This window comes from Zootoca vivipara, chromosome 12 (assembly GCF_963506605.1).
Source record: "Zootoca vivipara chromosome 12, rZooViv1.1, whole genome shotgun sequence".
In the NCBI taxonomy this organism is placed as follows: Eukaryota; Metazoa; Chordata; class Lepidosauria; order Squamata; family Lacertidae; genus Zootoca; species Zootoca vivipara.
In genome coordinates, this window is record NC_083287.1 from 22,993,502 (window position 1) to 23,010,645 (window position 17,144).

Consider the following 17,144-nt stretch of genomic DNA (forward strand, 5'->3'; position numbering starts at 1 on the left):
AAAGTAGCAGGGCAAATGAGTATATATTTGCTTTACAAAGGATATAATGATTTAAGAAGGGAAGGATGGACTCTTATAAGATTTAGCTGTCGGACACCACGTGTTTTAAAAGCTGTGTGTGTGGAATGCTCTCCCCAGGGGCGCTCGCCTGGCCCCTTCATTAAACATCTTTAGGCGCCAGGCAGTAAAAATAAATAAATATTCAACCAGGCCTTTGGCTAATTAAATATCCTATGTCCTTTTAAATGTGTTGTCAGAGGGGGGTTATTGACTTCTTCTGTTCTTGTTTTTATTATGTATTTTGTATGTTTAAGCTGTGACCCGCCCTGAGCCTTCAGAAAGTATTGTAGTATTTCACAGAAGTTGCAAACTGGAAACGGGGAAAAAACGCAATCCTTGCTTATTTCCCGTTCTTTACAGTACCATTTGATGAAGGAAGACTTACTTTGCTTTCATTTGATCCTCGTTTAAACAAGGAAAGAGCCCATGGCCAGCCTTTAAAAGAGCAGGAGGAGTCATATGCTGATGAAAGTAATCTCAGACCAGACAGTTGTGTGGCAATACACGAGGCCTCCCCGGAAGAATAAAGACACAAGACACATAGCTTAAGGTTAATGGGTCGAATAGGCCACAACTTTATTGATTACGGAAGAAGAGAGGTATTGGCATAGGCATTGGATCTAACCGACTATATCTGACTCCAGCCCGCTCTGCTGGCAGTCTGTGAAGGGTTAACCACCGATTGGATGGGTCCTGCGATGCACATCAACTAGGTACCCATCCTGGGGCCACCACTAGGGGTCGTGCCCTCTGGCCCTCACCTTCCATGGTTTCGGACTTGGCAACGCCCCCTGGACTCCTTAAGGGAGTACCCCTCCGCATTTGGGGGAGGTGATGGCAGTAACCTCCCCCCACACCTGGACCTTCAAGGGATAATCCAATGCCTACCGCCAAAACCAAAGTTGTGACGATTACCACGAGGTAGGCGAAAACCACCTGGCCCGAGCCAATTTGCCAGGTGGGAAAATTCCTACCAGGCCCCTCAACGGCGACCAACCGAAGTCTGTAGGCAACGTTAAAGAAAGAACCCTGCCTGAACGGGGGGAGGTGGACGGGAGAAAAAGGTGAGTTGAGTCCGAAGGAAAGAGGACGACTCCTGCCGCGGACTCGCCTATATTGGCAAGCCACGCCCTCCCGGTGCGCCCCGATTGGACGCACCGCAGGCATGCCGCGGCAGGAAAACATCCAATGGGCTGGGGGGAATGCTAACCATTCCCCCCCACGTGAAGGCCGCGTGAGCCCACAACATCTCCTCCTGCTGAGCCGGGAAGAGATTTTTTTGCTACCTGATGGGTAGGGATGAGGGAGAAATTTACCGTCCTCATTTGCAGGGTGAAATGGCTGCTAAGTGATACTGATGACTCTGTGATTTATAAGGTGGCTCTCTATGCCCTGGGAGCTAGGAAGATTAGGAGGAAAGAACTGGATGGACTAGCGGTCAATTGCAAAGGGGGCTCTGAGATCTAGTCTGCACATTTTATTTGAGAATTACTTCCTATTCTGGGTAATAAGAAATTTTGGTGCATTTGACCATGGTTTTACTGCAAATGTAGTGACGGCTGTCTGCCCCCCCTTCTTCTTTCTTTGGATGTTGCAGTGGCCTTTGGCTAACACACACACACACACACACACACACACACACACACACACACACACACAAATTCAACCGGTCATTTGACTTATGTGCGTGGCCACTAGGAAAAGGTTAGCCACTTGTGGAACCCTGTCAAAATAAACAGTAATACAGATATGAAACTTTACTGTTATTGGCAGTACAGTGGAACCTCGGTTTATGAACACCTCGGTTTATGAATTTTTGGTTTACAAACGCCGCGGACCCATCTGGAACAGATTAATTCACTTTCCATTACTTTCTTTTTTTTTTAAATTCATTTTTATTAAAATTTTCAAAATTTAAATACAGAAAAATACAAAAAAAAAGAATCACAACAACATCAACAACATCAAAAAAGATACAAAAAGAGAAAAGAAAACAAAAAAAGAAAAAAGAAAAACACACTAATCATATTTCAAATTTTCTATCTTATCTATAATGGACCTCCTCGAGGTCCCCCTCTATCGGTTCATTGTATATCAAACCTCGCAGGTTCTAATCCTATTTTCTTTCCCTATATACATTTTTCAATTTCCCTTGTATTTTACTATCAAAGTCCGTTTATCACTCTAAATTTCCCAAGCAAAAATTTCTAAGTCATTAACCTGCAGCATCCATAATTGCTTAAATTACTCTTCAAATATCAATTTTACAATATTTTTCATAGTAGATTCGAAATTTCTTCCATTCTTCCTCCATCTTCTCTTCTCCCCGGTTGCGTAGTCTTCCGGTCAGATCAGCAAGCTCCATATAGTCTATCATCTTCATTTGCCATTCTTCCACTGTAGGTATTTTTGGTGTTTTCCAGTACATTGCTATTAATATTCTAGCAGCTGTTGTGGCATACAAAAACAAATTCACATCCTTTAAAGGTATTTCTTTTCCTACCATGCCCAGTAGAAAGGATTCTGGTTTTTTAATAAATGTGTTCCTGAACACTCTCTTCAACTCATTATAAATCTTTTCCCAGAAATCCTTAACTAGTGGGCAGGTCCACCACATGTGATAGAATGTTCCTTCCGCTTTTTGGCATTTCCAACACTTATTATCCTGTTTGTGGTAAATCTTAGCAAGTTTCACTGGCGTTAAATACCATCTATACATCATTTTCATCATATTCTCTCTTAACACAGTGCAAGCGGTAAATTTCATATTTTCCCCCCACAATCTTTCCCAGTCTTCCATCATAATATTATGTCCCACATCCTTCGCCCAATCTATCATCACTTTTTTTGTCTGTTCATCTTTCAAATGCCACTGTAGCAATAAATCATACATTCTGGAAAGATTCTTTGTCTTTGGATCTAACATTTCTGTCTCTAGCTTAGATTTCTCTAGTCCAAAACCAATCTTCTTATCTATTTTGAACATTTCATTTATCTGGTGGTATTGGAGCCAGTCATCAATATTACCTTTTAACTGTTCATATGTCTTTAACCTTAACTGGTCTCCTTCCTCCACCAGAATTTCTCTATATTTAGGCCATTTGGTCTCCAAATTTATCCTCTTTCGCGCTTTCGCTTCCAACGGTGAAATCCAAAGAGGTGTTTTCCTCTCTAATAGGTCTTTATATTTGTTCCAAACATTCAACAGCGATTTTCTAATTACATGGTTCTTAAAGCCTTTGTGACTCTTAACCTTAGCATACCATAAGTACGCATGCCATCCATACACATTGTTGAACCCTTCCAGGTCTAATATGTCTGCATTTTCTAACAAACACCATTCCTTCAACCAGCAGAAGGCAGCTGCTTCATAGTAGATTCTAAGATCTGGCATGGAAAAGCCTCCTCTATCCTTACTCTCTGTCAACAACTTATATTTAATTCTAGGCTTTTTCCCTTGCCATATGAACTTTGAAAGTGCCTTCTGCCATTCTTTGAAACATTCCGACTTATCTATAATTGGCAATGACTGGAACAAAAATAGCATTTTTGGCAATATATTCATTTTTACCACAGAAATTCGGCCTGATAAGGACAATTTTAAATCAGACCATCTATCCATGTCTCTCTTAATTTCATTCCAAACCTTTACATAATTATCTTTAAACAAATTTAAATTCTTCGAAGTCAAATTCACCCCTAAGTACTTCACCCTCTTAGCAAATGGCAAACCAGTGGCCTCCTCCAACCACTTTTTCTCCTCTGCTGTTAGGTTCTTATCCAATACTTTGGTTTTACTCTTATTTAGTTTAAAACCTGCCACGCTCCCATATTCCTGAATCATATTTAGTGCATTAATTGCACTAACTTCTGGATCTTGCAAAGTCAAAACTAGGTCATCCACAAAGGCTTTTAGCTTATATTGTTTTTTCCCCACTCTCACCCCCTTAATCTCATCCTCCTTTCTTATCATTGATAAAAGCACCTCCAGGGCCGATATAAATAAAAGGGGGGAGAGAGGGCACCCTTGTCTGGTTCCTTTTTCGATTCTAATTTCTTCTGATACCACATTGTTTACAATAATCTTTGCCTTTTGATCACTATAAATTGCATTTATAGCATTCATATATCCTCGTCCCACCCCCATCCTTTCCAGATTCTTCTTCATAAAATTCCAAGAAATATTATCAAATGCCTTCTCTGCATCAATGAAGATCAACATCGCCTTAGTATTGATCTTCTCCTGTAATAGCTCCAATATATCAATAATATTTCTGATATTATCCTTCATATGTCTGCCGGGCAAGAACCCGGCTTGATCAGCATGTACTTGTTCAACCAAGACCTTCTTCATTCTAGAAGCTAGTACATTTGCAAAAATTTTGTAATCCACATTAAGTAGGGAGATGGGTCGATAATTCTTCAACTGTGTTCTGTCCGTTTCTGGTTTAGGTATCAGAACAGTTTTTGGACAAAAATGGATTGCAGAAAATTTCTGAAGATAAAATTAACCTGCTCAACCAACAGATTTCGACCCAAGAGGTGGAAAGTTCGATAAATCAAATGCAATTGGACAAAGCACCAGGTCCGGATGGACTATCATCCAAATACTATAAGACATTAAAAGAATGGCTGATACAACCTTTGACTGATTTATGTAATGAAATACTGAGGGGAGGGAGGACACCGGACTCCTGGAAAGAAGCTTATATCACCCTGATACCTAAATCACTTTCCATTACTTTCAATGGGAAAGTTCGCTTCAGTTTATGAACGCTACAGTTTATGAACAGACTTCCGGAACCAATTACACCCATGCTTCGGGTTAAGTACGCTTCAGGTTGAGTACTTCGCGGACCCGTCTGGAATGGATTAATCCACTTTCCATTACTTTCAATGGGAAAGTTCGCTTCAGTTTATGAACAGACTTCCGGAACCAATTGTGTTCATAAACCGAGGTACCACTGTATTAAGCAAAAAGGTGTTGATGGTTCATAACTGTGGGAAGTTATTAAACTTGCCCCTCATAGCAGAAGGGGGGGAAATATTGCACTTTTTCATTTTTGGGGGGGGGGGAGTTAAGGAAAGAAGATATGAAAGGTAATGTATTATGGCAGCACTGCTACAATGCCTTGGAAACAAGAAGCCATGAGGTTTGATTTAAGCAGATTGTGCAAAGAAGTCCTTGCTCTCTTGGCCAGATGACATAACCAGAGACTCCCCAGTCTTTTCCATGTTGATGATGAAATTTCTCTCCAATAACCCGAAAGCATGCAGACTGTTGTGAATGACATGATTGCCTAGAGTGTCATGCTGGGAAATGATTATTCATGTTGCCCAGTACCAACCTGGATCTGGATGCCAAGAGCTCTTGGTGATCATTGTAATTTGCTGACAGTTGGGTAATTGCCTGCTTTGCCGTTGCACTCCATCTGATCCTTTAAAATCCATGCAATGCCTCTGTTAACTACTGCGATGTAGAAAAAGGAGCATATGGGAACTAAAGGGAGAAAATTAATTACTGCTTAATTATTTGCAGTATTTGCTGAAGTGTAGCAAAGAAGCAATCAATGGTAAAATGGTAAAGCTTTTAAAAAAAATGAGGGGAAATGTGCGTTTTCAAGAGTTCTGTCTCAATTCTGCTGACTACTGGAGCACCCTAGTGGTATAAATTGACAAGTGGCAGGTGTCCATCAATGCCTGGTATAGGAAAGATGATTTTAAGTACTAATAAAAGATGTCAAGAATAATTCATAGTGTATGTTATCTTAAATCTTAAGGTGTAATTAACGTTACTGATGTAACAAATCTTCAAAGGACTATTATTTAGAGCTGTCATGGTGGGGGGAAAAAATCGGTGTCAATTAATTGATTGCTTAAATCTTCCCTAAATTTGTGCTATTCATAAGCTAATTTTTTTTATTCCTTTTAAAATATTTCCCCCTAAAATAATGCTGAGTGAAAACACTCTATGAAAGGATGCCTTACGTATTTTTTTCTGTAGCAAGAAAAACTCCAGCTGTCTCTAAAAGAAAGAAAAAAAATCAGTATAGGATGCACCCCAATTGTTGATAAGACGTGGGGATGTGCTTAATTTTATATTTGTGGACCTTGGTTATAGTAAAAGACAGGCATGCTCAGATGCAGTCTTTACTTCACCAATCTGTGTAGTAACTAGTAACTGTTCTAGGCTATTTTTGGAACTGGTGTTATGAATGCTGTCTCCCACAATTGCACTGCTGCTTGAGGAAAGTGCTCCTAACCAGGTGTCTCTCCTCCTAAAACACAGGAAATTACTCCCGAGCCACCGAAGGAGGGCTGCCTGGAAGAGGGAATGGAATACAACAATTTCACACCATCTTGGCTAAAAAGTGGGGCTGATCAATGTCTACAAATATACTGAACATTCACTAATAACTAGTGGTTATCTTTCCCCCCAGTTTGATAATGATTTGCCAATGCTTTTTAAAAATACTACCCCCCCCCCGTTCCCCTCTTTTTTTTCAGGGAATCAATTCCTTCCAGTTGCAGCGCAAGACCTTCAGTGTGTTTTAAAATCTGGGTACCTGGAAAAGCGCAGGAAAGGTAAGCAGCTTTGGAAAAATTAAATTGCAGCTTCTCTCTCCCGCTTCCCCTTGCAACTGGTAGCACAGGTGGGAAGAACTCTTAGCTAGTGGAAAAGCAAGAAGTATTCAGAAGACTAAAACCATGAGATGAGTGGCTTTCTTTGGAGAGTCCTGAAAAATGTGTGGCTATGTTTGAGAGTGCTATAAAGAGACCTTTAAAAACGCATCCATCACTGGGTGGAATTTGATGAACAGCATGAAGACGTGAGGCACTGCAGTCAACATGGAACTGAACGTGCTGTTTTGGATCATCGCAGTCCTGTTACAATGTTTAAAAACCTCGCTTTCCTTCTCCCTTTCCCCACAGCTCATGACTTTCAAGAACCAGCATGGGCTGTGAAGTCTAACAGTGAGGGCAGGGGCGGGATGCCAGGTCACAGTGAGAATTTTAGCCAGTCCTAAGAGATTACTATGCTCTTCCCTATAGGAGCCAACTCCTAGGGGCTAAGGATGGGCATTGCCATTCAAATGGTGTGTGTGTGTGTGTGTGTGTGTGTGTGTGTGTGTGTGTGTGCCGTGTCAGTTATGCAGGGCGGGGCCTACCTGGGTCCCCTCAATATTTTATTCAAGTTGGCACCCCTGCTTTTTGCTGGGCACATCTTTAAATGTTTTTATAAATCTGTGTCTGAAACAGCATGTGATCTATTCTAGACAACAATTAAAGGGAATGATATCATATAAGACAGAACCCATTAATTTGAAGAAACACAATTATATATTGTAAGAATGACATTCCCTGTTGTAGCTAGACTAACTCCCAAATTCAGCAGGTATTGCTAAACACCTTGAAGTGCAGAGAGGATCAAACATAATATTTAGAGCAATGGGAGAAACTTTGGTAGGAAGATATAAGGTTTACCGCCTGTAGTACAATGAAAGAAAATTTCATCAAAATGTTCTAAAAAGAGAGAGAGAGAGAGAGAGAGAGAGAGAGAGAGAGAGAGAGAGAGAGAGAGAGAGAGGATCAAGCATAATTCTGTAGATTGAACTGCTGGATGCAATTCTTTTAAGAAAAGAGTCCCCCCCCCCTTTATGGATTTTAAGACCTTACAAGCTGCAGAAGCAAAATTTAAGTTGGAAATGATATGAATATGCACAAGTTTGCATAACTCGCCTCTTCAAACTTTAGACTTCTGAAGGGGATGCATTGTAGTTCCTCCATCATACGAGATTGCTGTAAAGCAAGACTGAGCTGGACCAGTGTTTAAAGATCAAGTAAAGTTTGGTAGGATGTACTTGGAACTGTTAACTCACTATGCTGGAAGTTGAAAAATAGTTAGTCTTTCCTTGTCTAAAGTTTTGCCATTCTTCAACCACCTACTGCTACTTCAAGGAAAGGGGGAAAGTCCTAGGAAAATCTATCTCCCTCTCTCTCTCTTTCACACACACACACACACACTCACGAAATCATACTAGCACATATATTTGCCTATACAGTGGTACCTCTACTTACGAATAACTCTACTTACGAATGTTTCTACTTACGAATGGAGCTCCGTCCGCCATCTTGGATGCGGTTTAGATAGGATTTTTTCTACTTACGAATTTTTAGATAGGGTTTTAGATAGGGTTACGATTTTTTTTCTCCCAGTGCATTCCTATGGGATTCGACTTACAATTTTTTTCGACTTACGAATGTGCGTTCGGAACGCATTAAATTCGTAAGTAGAGGTACCACTGTATACCCTTATTTTGACTTACAAAAAATACAGTAGAAATAATAAAGCCTATATTACTGTTTATTTGCAGTGCTTTTAAAATTTTGTTCCAACATTGCATTTCTGCTTTTTAATTGAGAAGTCAGTTCCATCCTTAAAAAAGGAAATACATAATGGAAACAAATATGAAGTGTGTCATTGAATTTTGTGTAGAATGCCCATCTAATATAGATTGTGTTAATTGCAGACCACAGCTTTCTTGGCTTTGAGTGGCAAAAGCGGTGGTGCGCTCTGACTCGAACAGTCTTCTACTATTATGGAAGTGACAAAGGTATTGTAAAAAATTTGTGGTTTATCTTAGAGCCCAGTGCAATGCGGTTGACTGTTTGCAGACCTCTAGGGTCGCCCTGTTGTTTTGAGGCATTCCGGATTTACGTGCAACATTCATGGCCTTTGTATAATGGTCCCTGTGTTTCCAGATGGTGTGAATGTACTGTATCTGTTATATGTTGTCTTATCTCTTCTGTTGTTTCCTTTGGAATTTCAGATAGGTCCTCCCCCCTCCCCCCCCCAAACTTTGATCAGTTTTCAAGATGCCTTAACATTATTCTCACTTAGTTTCCCTTGTTGTTTCTTCTTCTCTCCTCCCCTCGTAAGTGGTTTTGAAGTTTTATACCTGTTTACCATCTTCTTGTCTCAATTTAGTTCCAGATGGAATTAATGGCAATCTTGAATTTGTAAGGCAGAACAGTTTACATTGTGGGAACACCACTAGACTTAGGATGTATTTCATTCCATGTTAAAATTACAAATGACTGTTTATTATATAAACCCTTCCAAAAGTGGTTTGTTCTATAATTGTGAAATTTGGTAGAGAAGATCTATTGGGTGTGGGCCAGATGTTTTCTGAATTTCAGAGAAGTTGGATGAAAGACGGTTGGTTGCAGTAGCTAAAAAACTGGAGGCAGTTCTTATTTATGAGTTTGTATGTGCACGCTGGCAACTTCCACAAAGGTGAGCAGTGCCCAGTGTGCCATCTAGTGCTCCCTGGCTCTCTTCTAAATACTTCAGTCTCCTGCAATTCCTCCTGCATATCACAATTTCCTTCCTTAATAACTAATAATGGCAGCCAGGAGACACTAGCCTGTTGCCAGCATTTTCTTGGTGGCTTTTTCTCTGTGGTTTTCACATGTGCAAAATGGCCAGAGTGCCCAGGAACTGCCACCCCACTGTTTTGAGCATATTTGGTACACATGTTGTTGAAATTATTGTGGAGTGTGCCTCCAAATGGTTGTTGCTTGAAAACAACCCAAGAAGTTACTTGTGCACCATGACACACTAGTTGCTGTACAAAAGTTTGAGGGAGAGAGATTCTTCATAGATATAACATGAGGTGTGCTACAAAATTGTTAAGGCCACCCCGAAAGCTGATATTAGTATGCACACCAATACATTCTGCTTCTAGATTACTAGAAAAGTTTGAGATGGGCGTACTCTAGTTATATACCCACAGTGGACTGATTTACACAGAAACTAAACTTACGTGGGAAAGGAGTGTTGTCTTCTAGGAGTTCTGTTGTGTATTTAGACATAGATTTAGAAAGGGGACATCTCCAGAAATGTGTGCGTGCGTATCTGTGTGTGTGCAGTGCAAACATCAAATTAATTAATATTAAAGGCCAGCTGTTTCTTTTCTGAGATGTTTGCTATACTAACATTCTTTGTGTCTCTTGTGCAGAAGCCTCATTCAGGAAATACCAAATCTGGCACTTGGCAAACATCCTTTAGCTCAAGGATGTTTTTTAACAACTGCAGTAGCACTGATTGTAGAAGCACTGTCTGAGCAGACAGTTTAGATTGTGAAGATAAAGAAATCTGTTTTTTAAACAATCATACATGGTAGAGAACTCATGTTATTTAGGGATGACCTGTAGATCTGTCCTCCTCATTGAGGTTGCCTTGTGACACAAGCAGAGTCCATGTAAGACTAAATAAAAACAGTAAAGAAGGCTCAAACTAGTGACTGATGCTACCCTGAAAAGCGAAAGACTTTCCCTAGTTTTAGCACAGGTCCATTTCCCGTCTGTCTGCAGCAGGAGTTTTGGGGAATGGCCTTACAGTACTGCCTGTTAAAAAATATTTAGGGCTGCATTCAGAGGCAGAAAAATAAATTTGATTCATAATTATAGCATCAGAGCTTCCCTTGAGGTAGAAAAGAACCCAGATCTACTGAACTTTTTATTACAGAAAATGGTTAACTGCTTTTTGAATTTCTAATGATTCTCGGCTGAATTGGAACTACTTGCAGCTTGAAGATGAATCTTTACTAGGATTCCACTGTATGTCTTATTAGGAAGGCAGTATGACTGCAAAATTTGTTTTCAAAGGCCATTGCAAGAATGTTAGCAGCACCATTTAATTCTGTCGTTTACAAGTAATTATTGTTATAGCTGCTGGCTGGCCATACATTTTGTTGTTAATGGTCCAGATTGACTAGTACAGTAGATGTTTGGTCAACGGGGCTAATAGTTAAGGAATAGTTCAAGGAGTCTCTTGAATTTCTTGAAAGGAAGAGGCTTCCAGGGTTTGAAAGGTGGCAGACGGGCTGGGCAATACCAGGTTTTCAACATCCCAATATATCAACAGCTAAACATCACGATAAATTGATATATCTCAGTGTCTGAAGACTGGAGCTATGAAGAGGCACCTGCTGGTTTCGTGGTTTTCCCCCGTTTGTCCTGAGGGTACTTTTATCTTGAAATGGTTGTGTATGCTGCTACTTGGCTTTTGGGTTGTCTCAGCAGAAGTTAGAATAAGCTGAGCATTTTGTAGGCGCCTTCACATTGGTCAGTAGGTTAAGAACCCCCTTTTACAGTCGCTAACAGCCTCTGAAGTTTACTTCTTCTTTTTTGAGATGCAATAGTGGGGCAGATGTACCAAGGAGATCAGTAAGTTGTTCACTGGACAGATTTTCCCAGTGGCTACTGAACCAGAAAGAGACACTGATTTATGATGCACTTGTCTTGCAAGTTCCATGTTCCAGTTCTTGGTTCTCCCTAGGTAAAGAAATCATTGCATGTACTTCTCACTAAATGTGACCATCTGTAAGTATCATCCTGGGGGATTCTGTAGGCAGCTTTCATAAAAATGTGCTTTGTTTGTACCTTTAAAGGAGAGGTTTTTCTTTTTTTTAAATCACTCATAGCATCACTTAAACCATTCGGCTAATAACGTCTAACCTATTCTCTCGAATATTCATGAAATGGAAAGCAAAATCTGAATAAATGATAACCTGTCGTGCCATTCACGTTCAGCGTTGCAAATGAAGTTCTATCTTTGCTTTTTATCTACGACAGACAAACAACAGAAAGGTGAATTTGCTATAGATGGCTACACCGTCAGAATGAATAATACCCTTCGGAAGGATGGAAAGAAAGATTGCTGTTTTGAAATCGCTGCTCCTGATAAACGCATTTATCAGGTTGGACTTCTTATGTCATCTTGAAATTAAATTGATAAAAACTGTTACTGTTCCAGTTATGAAGACATTAACGTTTCAATAAAACAACTCCTGACATGTTCAAGAAGAAGTAACTCTTGATTTGCTTACCTTGTACATTCATTCATATATATGTGTATGTGTGTGAATAGATTAAACATTATACTATCTTTTTGGATAAGAACAACCAATATACCATTTTTATCTGCTGTTCCATTTCACAGCTTATATTTAAATATCTATTATCTAATAGGTCTGCTCTTGGATGAATAATAATGTATATGTGTGTGTGTGTGTGTGTGTGTGTGTGTGTGTGTGTGTGTGTGTGTATGTATATATATATATATATATATATATATATATATATATATATATATATACACTCCAATTGTTAAACATATCTTGTATTGCTTAGAGGACGGGGAAGGAAATCTAAGTTAAAGGCACATATCAGCTATGTGATTCAAGATCTATCAGCTAGGCATCAGTGTGGAATGTAAGTTTAATAAGTTTTAAATATCTGAGATTGCAGTTGAAAGCCAGTTAATTAAGTTGTCAGGTACTGTGTTGGAATCTGACAAGAACATTTTTAAGAAAACTGTACCCAGCAGTCTAAAGAAATTCATGGGTGTCTTCTAATTGTCAAGGGCGAATTTTGTTCATCAGTCCTGCTTTTGACATTGATGAAGAGAAGCAGCTTTTTTTTCTGCACAGCTGCCAGCTGCTGATCAGAGTTCCAAATCCATCATCCTCTGCTTCAATTACGTAAATTTGTCAAAATTAACTGTACATTATAAGAAGCATCCTTGCAAGAAAAGTACCAGAAGACATGTAAAGAATTGCTAATGGTGCCTTGAAGAAGTGACAAGAATGTTACTTTCTTTTCATTACTGATACCGTGCTGGCTGTGGTTTTATGCTCATGACTACTACTAGTAAAATCAACTTTTTGAACAGTTTACAGCTGCTACTTCCAAGGAAGCTGTGGAATGGGTGCGGACGTTGAGACACGCAATACGAGGTAAGCCAGTTGTTGAAAAGAGTCTTTGTTTACAGTGCATGTTGGAATTCCAATCGTTATTGCTTTCTAATAGATTGTCTGTTTATTGATCTTGGAATTTCATTGTGGCCATTTTTGTGTCACACGTTTCCTGTTTTCAGCTTTCTGTGTGAGTGTGAATAAGGAATCCCTTGCGCACTTGGGTATAAGTTCCTCTATACTCGGTTGGACTTGCTTCCAAAGAAATATACACAGTAATAAGCTGAGGACATGCTACTGAGTTAAATTCCACTGAAATACAGATGTGCCTGTTTTTATTCAGCTGGTGCTAGCTAAATAAAAACAGTCACATCTGTAATTCAGAGGCGTCTCTTAATAAGCTAGAACTGGGGCATTGAATTTCCTTGGGAAGTGTCAGAATTATTTTGCTTTCTTTCGCATTCCTTGTGGCTGTGTTCACTGGGTGGATACCTGTTGAGCAGCTCTTGCATTCTTCTGAACAGACATGGGATCTGAAGATATTCTTGAGGAGGAGGAAGAAGAAGAATATGATGACATTGATGAAAGTGTTGTTCCTTCTCAACAAGCAAGCACAGAGCCAATTGATGATGATATTTACGAAGAACTTCCAGGTATTGGGGTGGGGAGAGCCTGGGTTGCGTAGTGGAGATGCCGTGTACAGCTCTGGAGGGACAGAAGGGGTTGGTGGAAAGAATTGATTCTAGCAGATGAGTTCTTGGCTATGGCAGACCTGAACCAAGCTCAACTGTCTGGTCTTAGGTGAGTCATAGTGTGTCAGCCTCAGTTCCACATGGTCTTCCATGATTAATGCCAGGCGCTTGTGGTATTTAAAGAAGTGTGGTGGGGTTGTTTTTTACTAGGTTTAAAAAAAGAACTACTCACTTCAGGCTAATAAGGGCATTGAAACTAGACAGGAATTGTAGAAATGGTCTCTTGAGATTATTGGCTCATTAGCATCATCTCTGCTACATAATTTTTTAATTAAAACATTGACGTGCCTTACAGCTTTGTCTCACCAACGCAGTCACTCATTCCTCCTCACTTTATTCGCAGTGTCACTTGCATTAACCATTTTTCTTCACACTCTCTGTTTTTTATCAGCTGTTCCCTCATACTATGATCTCATAATCCCTGCATATAGCACAAGATGTGTGGTGTTTTGGGGGTTTGATTTCTGGGGTTGTAGAGAGGAACTGTCAACAAAGGTCTTTGTGGGGTTTGGCTTGACATTCCCCCCCCCCCCAATTGCATCCAGCATGAATCTGATCGTGCCATGATTTCTTCTCTGGATTTTTCAGTTACGGAAAAGTTTTTCTGCATCTTGACACCCAGATGTAAATCTCATTAAAACCTTCGTTTTGGCATCTAGTGCTGAACTTCACTCCAGTAAAAAGAAAGTGGCAGGACAGGGCCTGTAGGGATGTAAATACATGGAAATGAGGTGTCCTCCTTGCTGCAGTTTAAAGAGATCTTGAATACAGAGAACGGCAGCACTTATTACTGTAAATGTAATGGGGAGTGTGGGGTATATCTCTAGAACAGGCTTGGCCAAACTCGCCCCTCCAGATGTTTTGGGACGACAGCTCCCATCATCCCTAGCTATCAGGACCAGTGGTCAGGGATGATGAGAATTGCAGTCTCAAAACATCTAGAGGGCCAAGTTTGGCCATGCCTGCTCTAGAATAAAAGAATGTTATCAGAAGGTAAGTTGGCAAATAAAAATTACTTACATCTGATACATTTCAGATATTTTAGTTCTCCAGAAAATATAACTGTAATAAGTTCAGTGTATAAGGAAAGACACAGACTGAAAACTATTGTAGACTTTTAGACTTTTTATCAGCAGGTGTTCTCCGTATCAAGCTCATTTTAAAACTTGGTTAATGAGAAACACAGTAACAGATCTCAAACAGACCCCCGGGTATAGGACAGAATATAAATTCAAATAATAATAACAATAACAATAATAATAACAGGGTATGTTGCAAATTTGAAATCTACCCAATGGTTGGAATCTATCAATTATTAAGATTAATCTTTGCATTAGGATGCTTACTTATTTAGGGGAAAGTTTCAAGGTAGGCAGAGCCCAGAATTCTCACCACTGACCACAATGCAATAATGCAGAGTTGAAAGGAAAGAGCTCTTGAGTAATATGAAGCTTTGGGACTGGTTTGGAATGCTTGAACTTTGAAAGATATCAAAAGAAGGCATAATTAAGTCATGCCATCCAATAGGATATGGGTTGAGCACTGATCCTTTCCCCCCAGTATTGCTGAGTAAGACAGATGTTAAACTATTTATTGACATGACATGACATGACATGGATCACTTAAGAGACTGTGCAAAGTTTGAAAAGTTAATGCCAGCTGTTGGCCTAACAGGAGGAGTATTAGGTCGGATTTACAAAACTAGCTCTAATTCGGAAACAGTGAGTGAGTAAATAAATAAATAAATAAATGCCAAGTAAAATGGGAGGCAGATTTATTCAAGTAAATCCCTGATCAATTATGGAAGTGGGTGTGGAAAAATGCACAGTATTTTACATTTACAGTATTACATTCAACAAGCTTCAAGACTGAATAAAATTTACCCAAATGTAAGCAATTTGGGCTGGTGCTGTTAAACATCAGGTGCAAATTTACTCCATGTTTTTTGGACATGATTTTCCATTAGTGTTAGTACCCATTCATCACAGGGGCATTTGCCCTGTCTCTCCTCAATTGTCCAATCACTACTGCAGTTCTTATGATTTCTTCGTGGTGGCAGGTGTTTTGCATCTGTCTCAGTTTCCTGCAGAATCATAGAATTGGAAGGCACTTTGAAAGGTCATCTAGTCCAACCAAACCCCTGCCAGCGCAGGAAACTCACTACTACAGCATCCTTGATAGGGGGCCATTCGCCTTAAAAACTTCTAATCAAGGGTACAGCGCCTTCTAAGGCAGACTGTTCCACTGTCAAACAAGTTGGACCACCAGGAAGTTCTTCCTAATGTTTGATCCTAGCATCCATATTGACATAAATTAATTATGACTTCATCCCTTTAGTCTCACCCTTCTACTATAATTGACCATGCTGTTGTCCTGTGACATTACTTTTGAACTTCGCTAGCTGTTTAAGGTAGGTTTAAAGCAGGCATCCCCAAACTGAGGCCCTCCAGATGTTTTGGCCTACAACTCCCATGATCCCTAGCTAACAGGACCAGTGGTCAGGGATGATGGGAATTGTAGTCCAAAACATCTGGAGGGCCGAAGTCTGGGGATGCCTGGTTTAAAGCAATGAGTATAGGCCCACTTAACCCAGGTAAAAGGTAAAAAGGGCCATCATTTTTATTTTTATTTTTACAAAATGACAGTCTCCCTGTCACCTTCATCACAGCTAAGTTGCACATCTGCACCAACCTTGGGTGAGAGTGGAATATAGATTTCAAAGATAGCCTCCTGCCAGAACAAGAAGGTAGGGGAATCTTTCAGTTCATTTTTTAAAACATGGGTACTCAACACTAGAGAGAGCCCAGAGTTGTGCCACATTTTCCAGATATTATGAATCTTTCTAATAAAACCAGGATGTTCTGTAGAAACAATTTTTCCCTTGAATAGAGCAGAATAGTTTCAGACTGATGCATAGTACCAATTTGTTGGTGCATTAAAATGTTTAGCTTGTCTTGCAGGTTGATACGACCGCAGGCCTGTACACACTTACCTGGGAGTAAATCCCACAGAACTCAATGGGACTTCTGAGTAGACTTGCATAGGATTGTGTTGCAATTCTCTTGCTAAGTAAGGAGCTGTTTATTGGATAGGGGAGACTAATCTATTGGTACCTTGTGCCATAAATCTGGTTTTACAAGGGGGGAGATGACTAATTTATTTTCTGGAAACAGAATAAATTTATTGCAGTTGACTAATATTATTCTCAGCAGCACCAGGATTCTGGGCTGCCTCTGCTGTTCAGCCAAAGCCACATTCCAGAGTTCCCTTGAGCCCACTTGGACTGACACCAGTTATTTGCAAGCAGACTGCATTTAGGCTGCTCTTAGCCTTTTCTCATTTTTTTAGAGAACTAGGAAGCATAATTTCATTCCCTTCCAGGTTTTGCTTTGTGGTCAGTCATTTGCTTCCTCCACAGAGTTGGTATACCTGCTGAGGTATCTCTTCTTAACATCTGATAAAGTACAAAGTGTGCCCAGTTCCATATAGGGTAAAACAAGCAACGAGTCGGAGCCACTCCCCTAGGAGGAAAGGCTGCAGCATTTGGGGATTTTTTTAGTTTAGAGAAAAG

The 17,144-nt window shown here is 40.0% G+C and overlaps 1 protein-coding gene across 1 annotated transcript in view; it reads left to right on the top strand.

The window, feature by feature from the left end:
- The window catches only part of SKAP2 (src kinase associated phosphoprotein 2), a 105,615-nt gene that overhangs the window by 47,957 nt on the left and 40,514 nt on the right, over positions 1-17,144 (top strand). Inside the window, exons 5-9 of the mRNA XM_035128877.2 lie at positions 6,568-6,645; positions 8,592-8,675; positions 11,701-11,825; positions 12,800-12,863; positions 13,346-13,474. Coding sequence (XP_034984768.2) covers positions 6,568-6,645; positions 8,592-8,675; positions 11,701-11,825; positions 12,800-12,863; positions 13,346-13,474 — 480 coding nt within the window. The remainder of the gene's footprint in view (positions 1-6,567; positions 6,646-8,591; positions 8,676-11,700; positions 11,826-12,799; positions 12,864-13,345; positions 13,475-17,144) is intronic.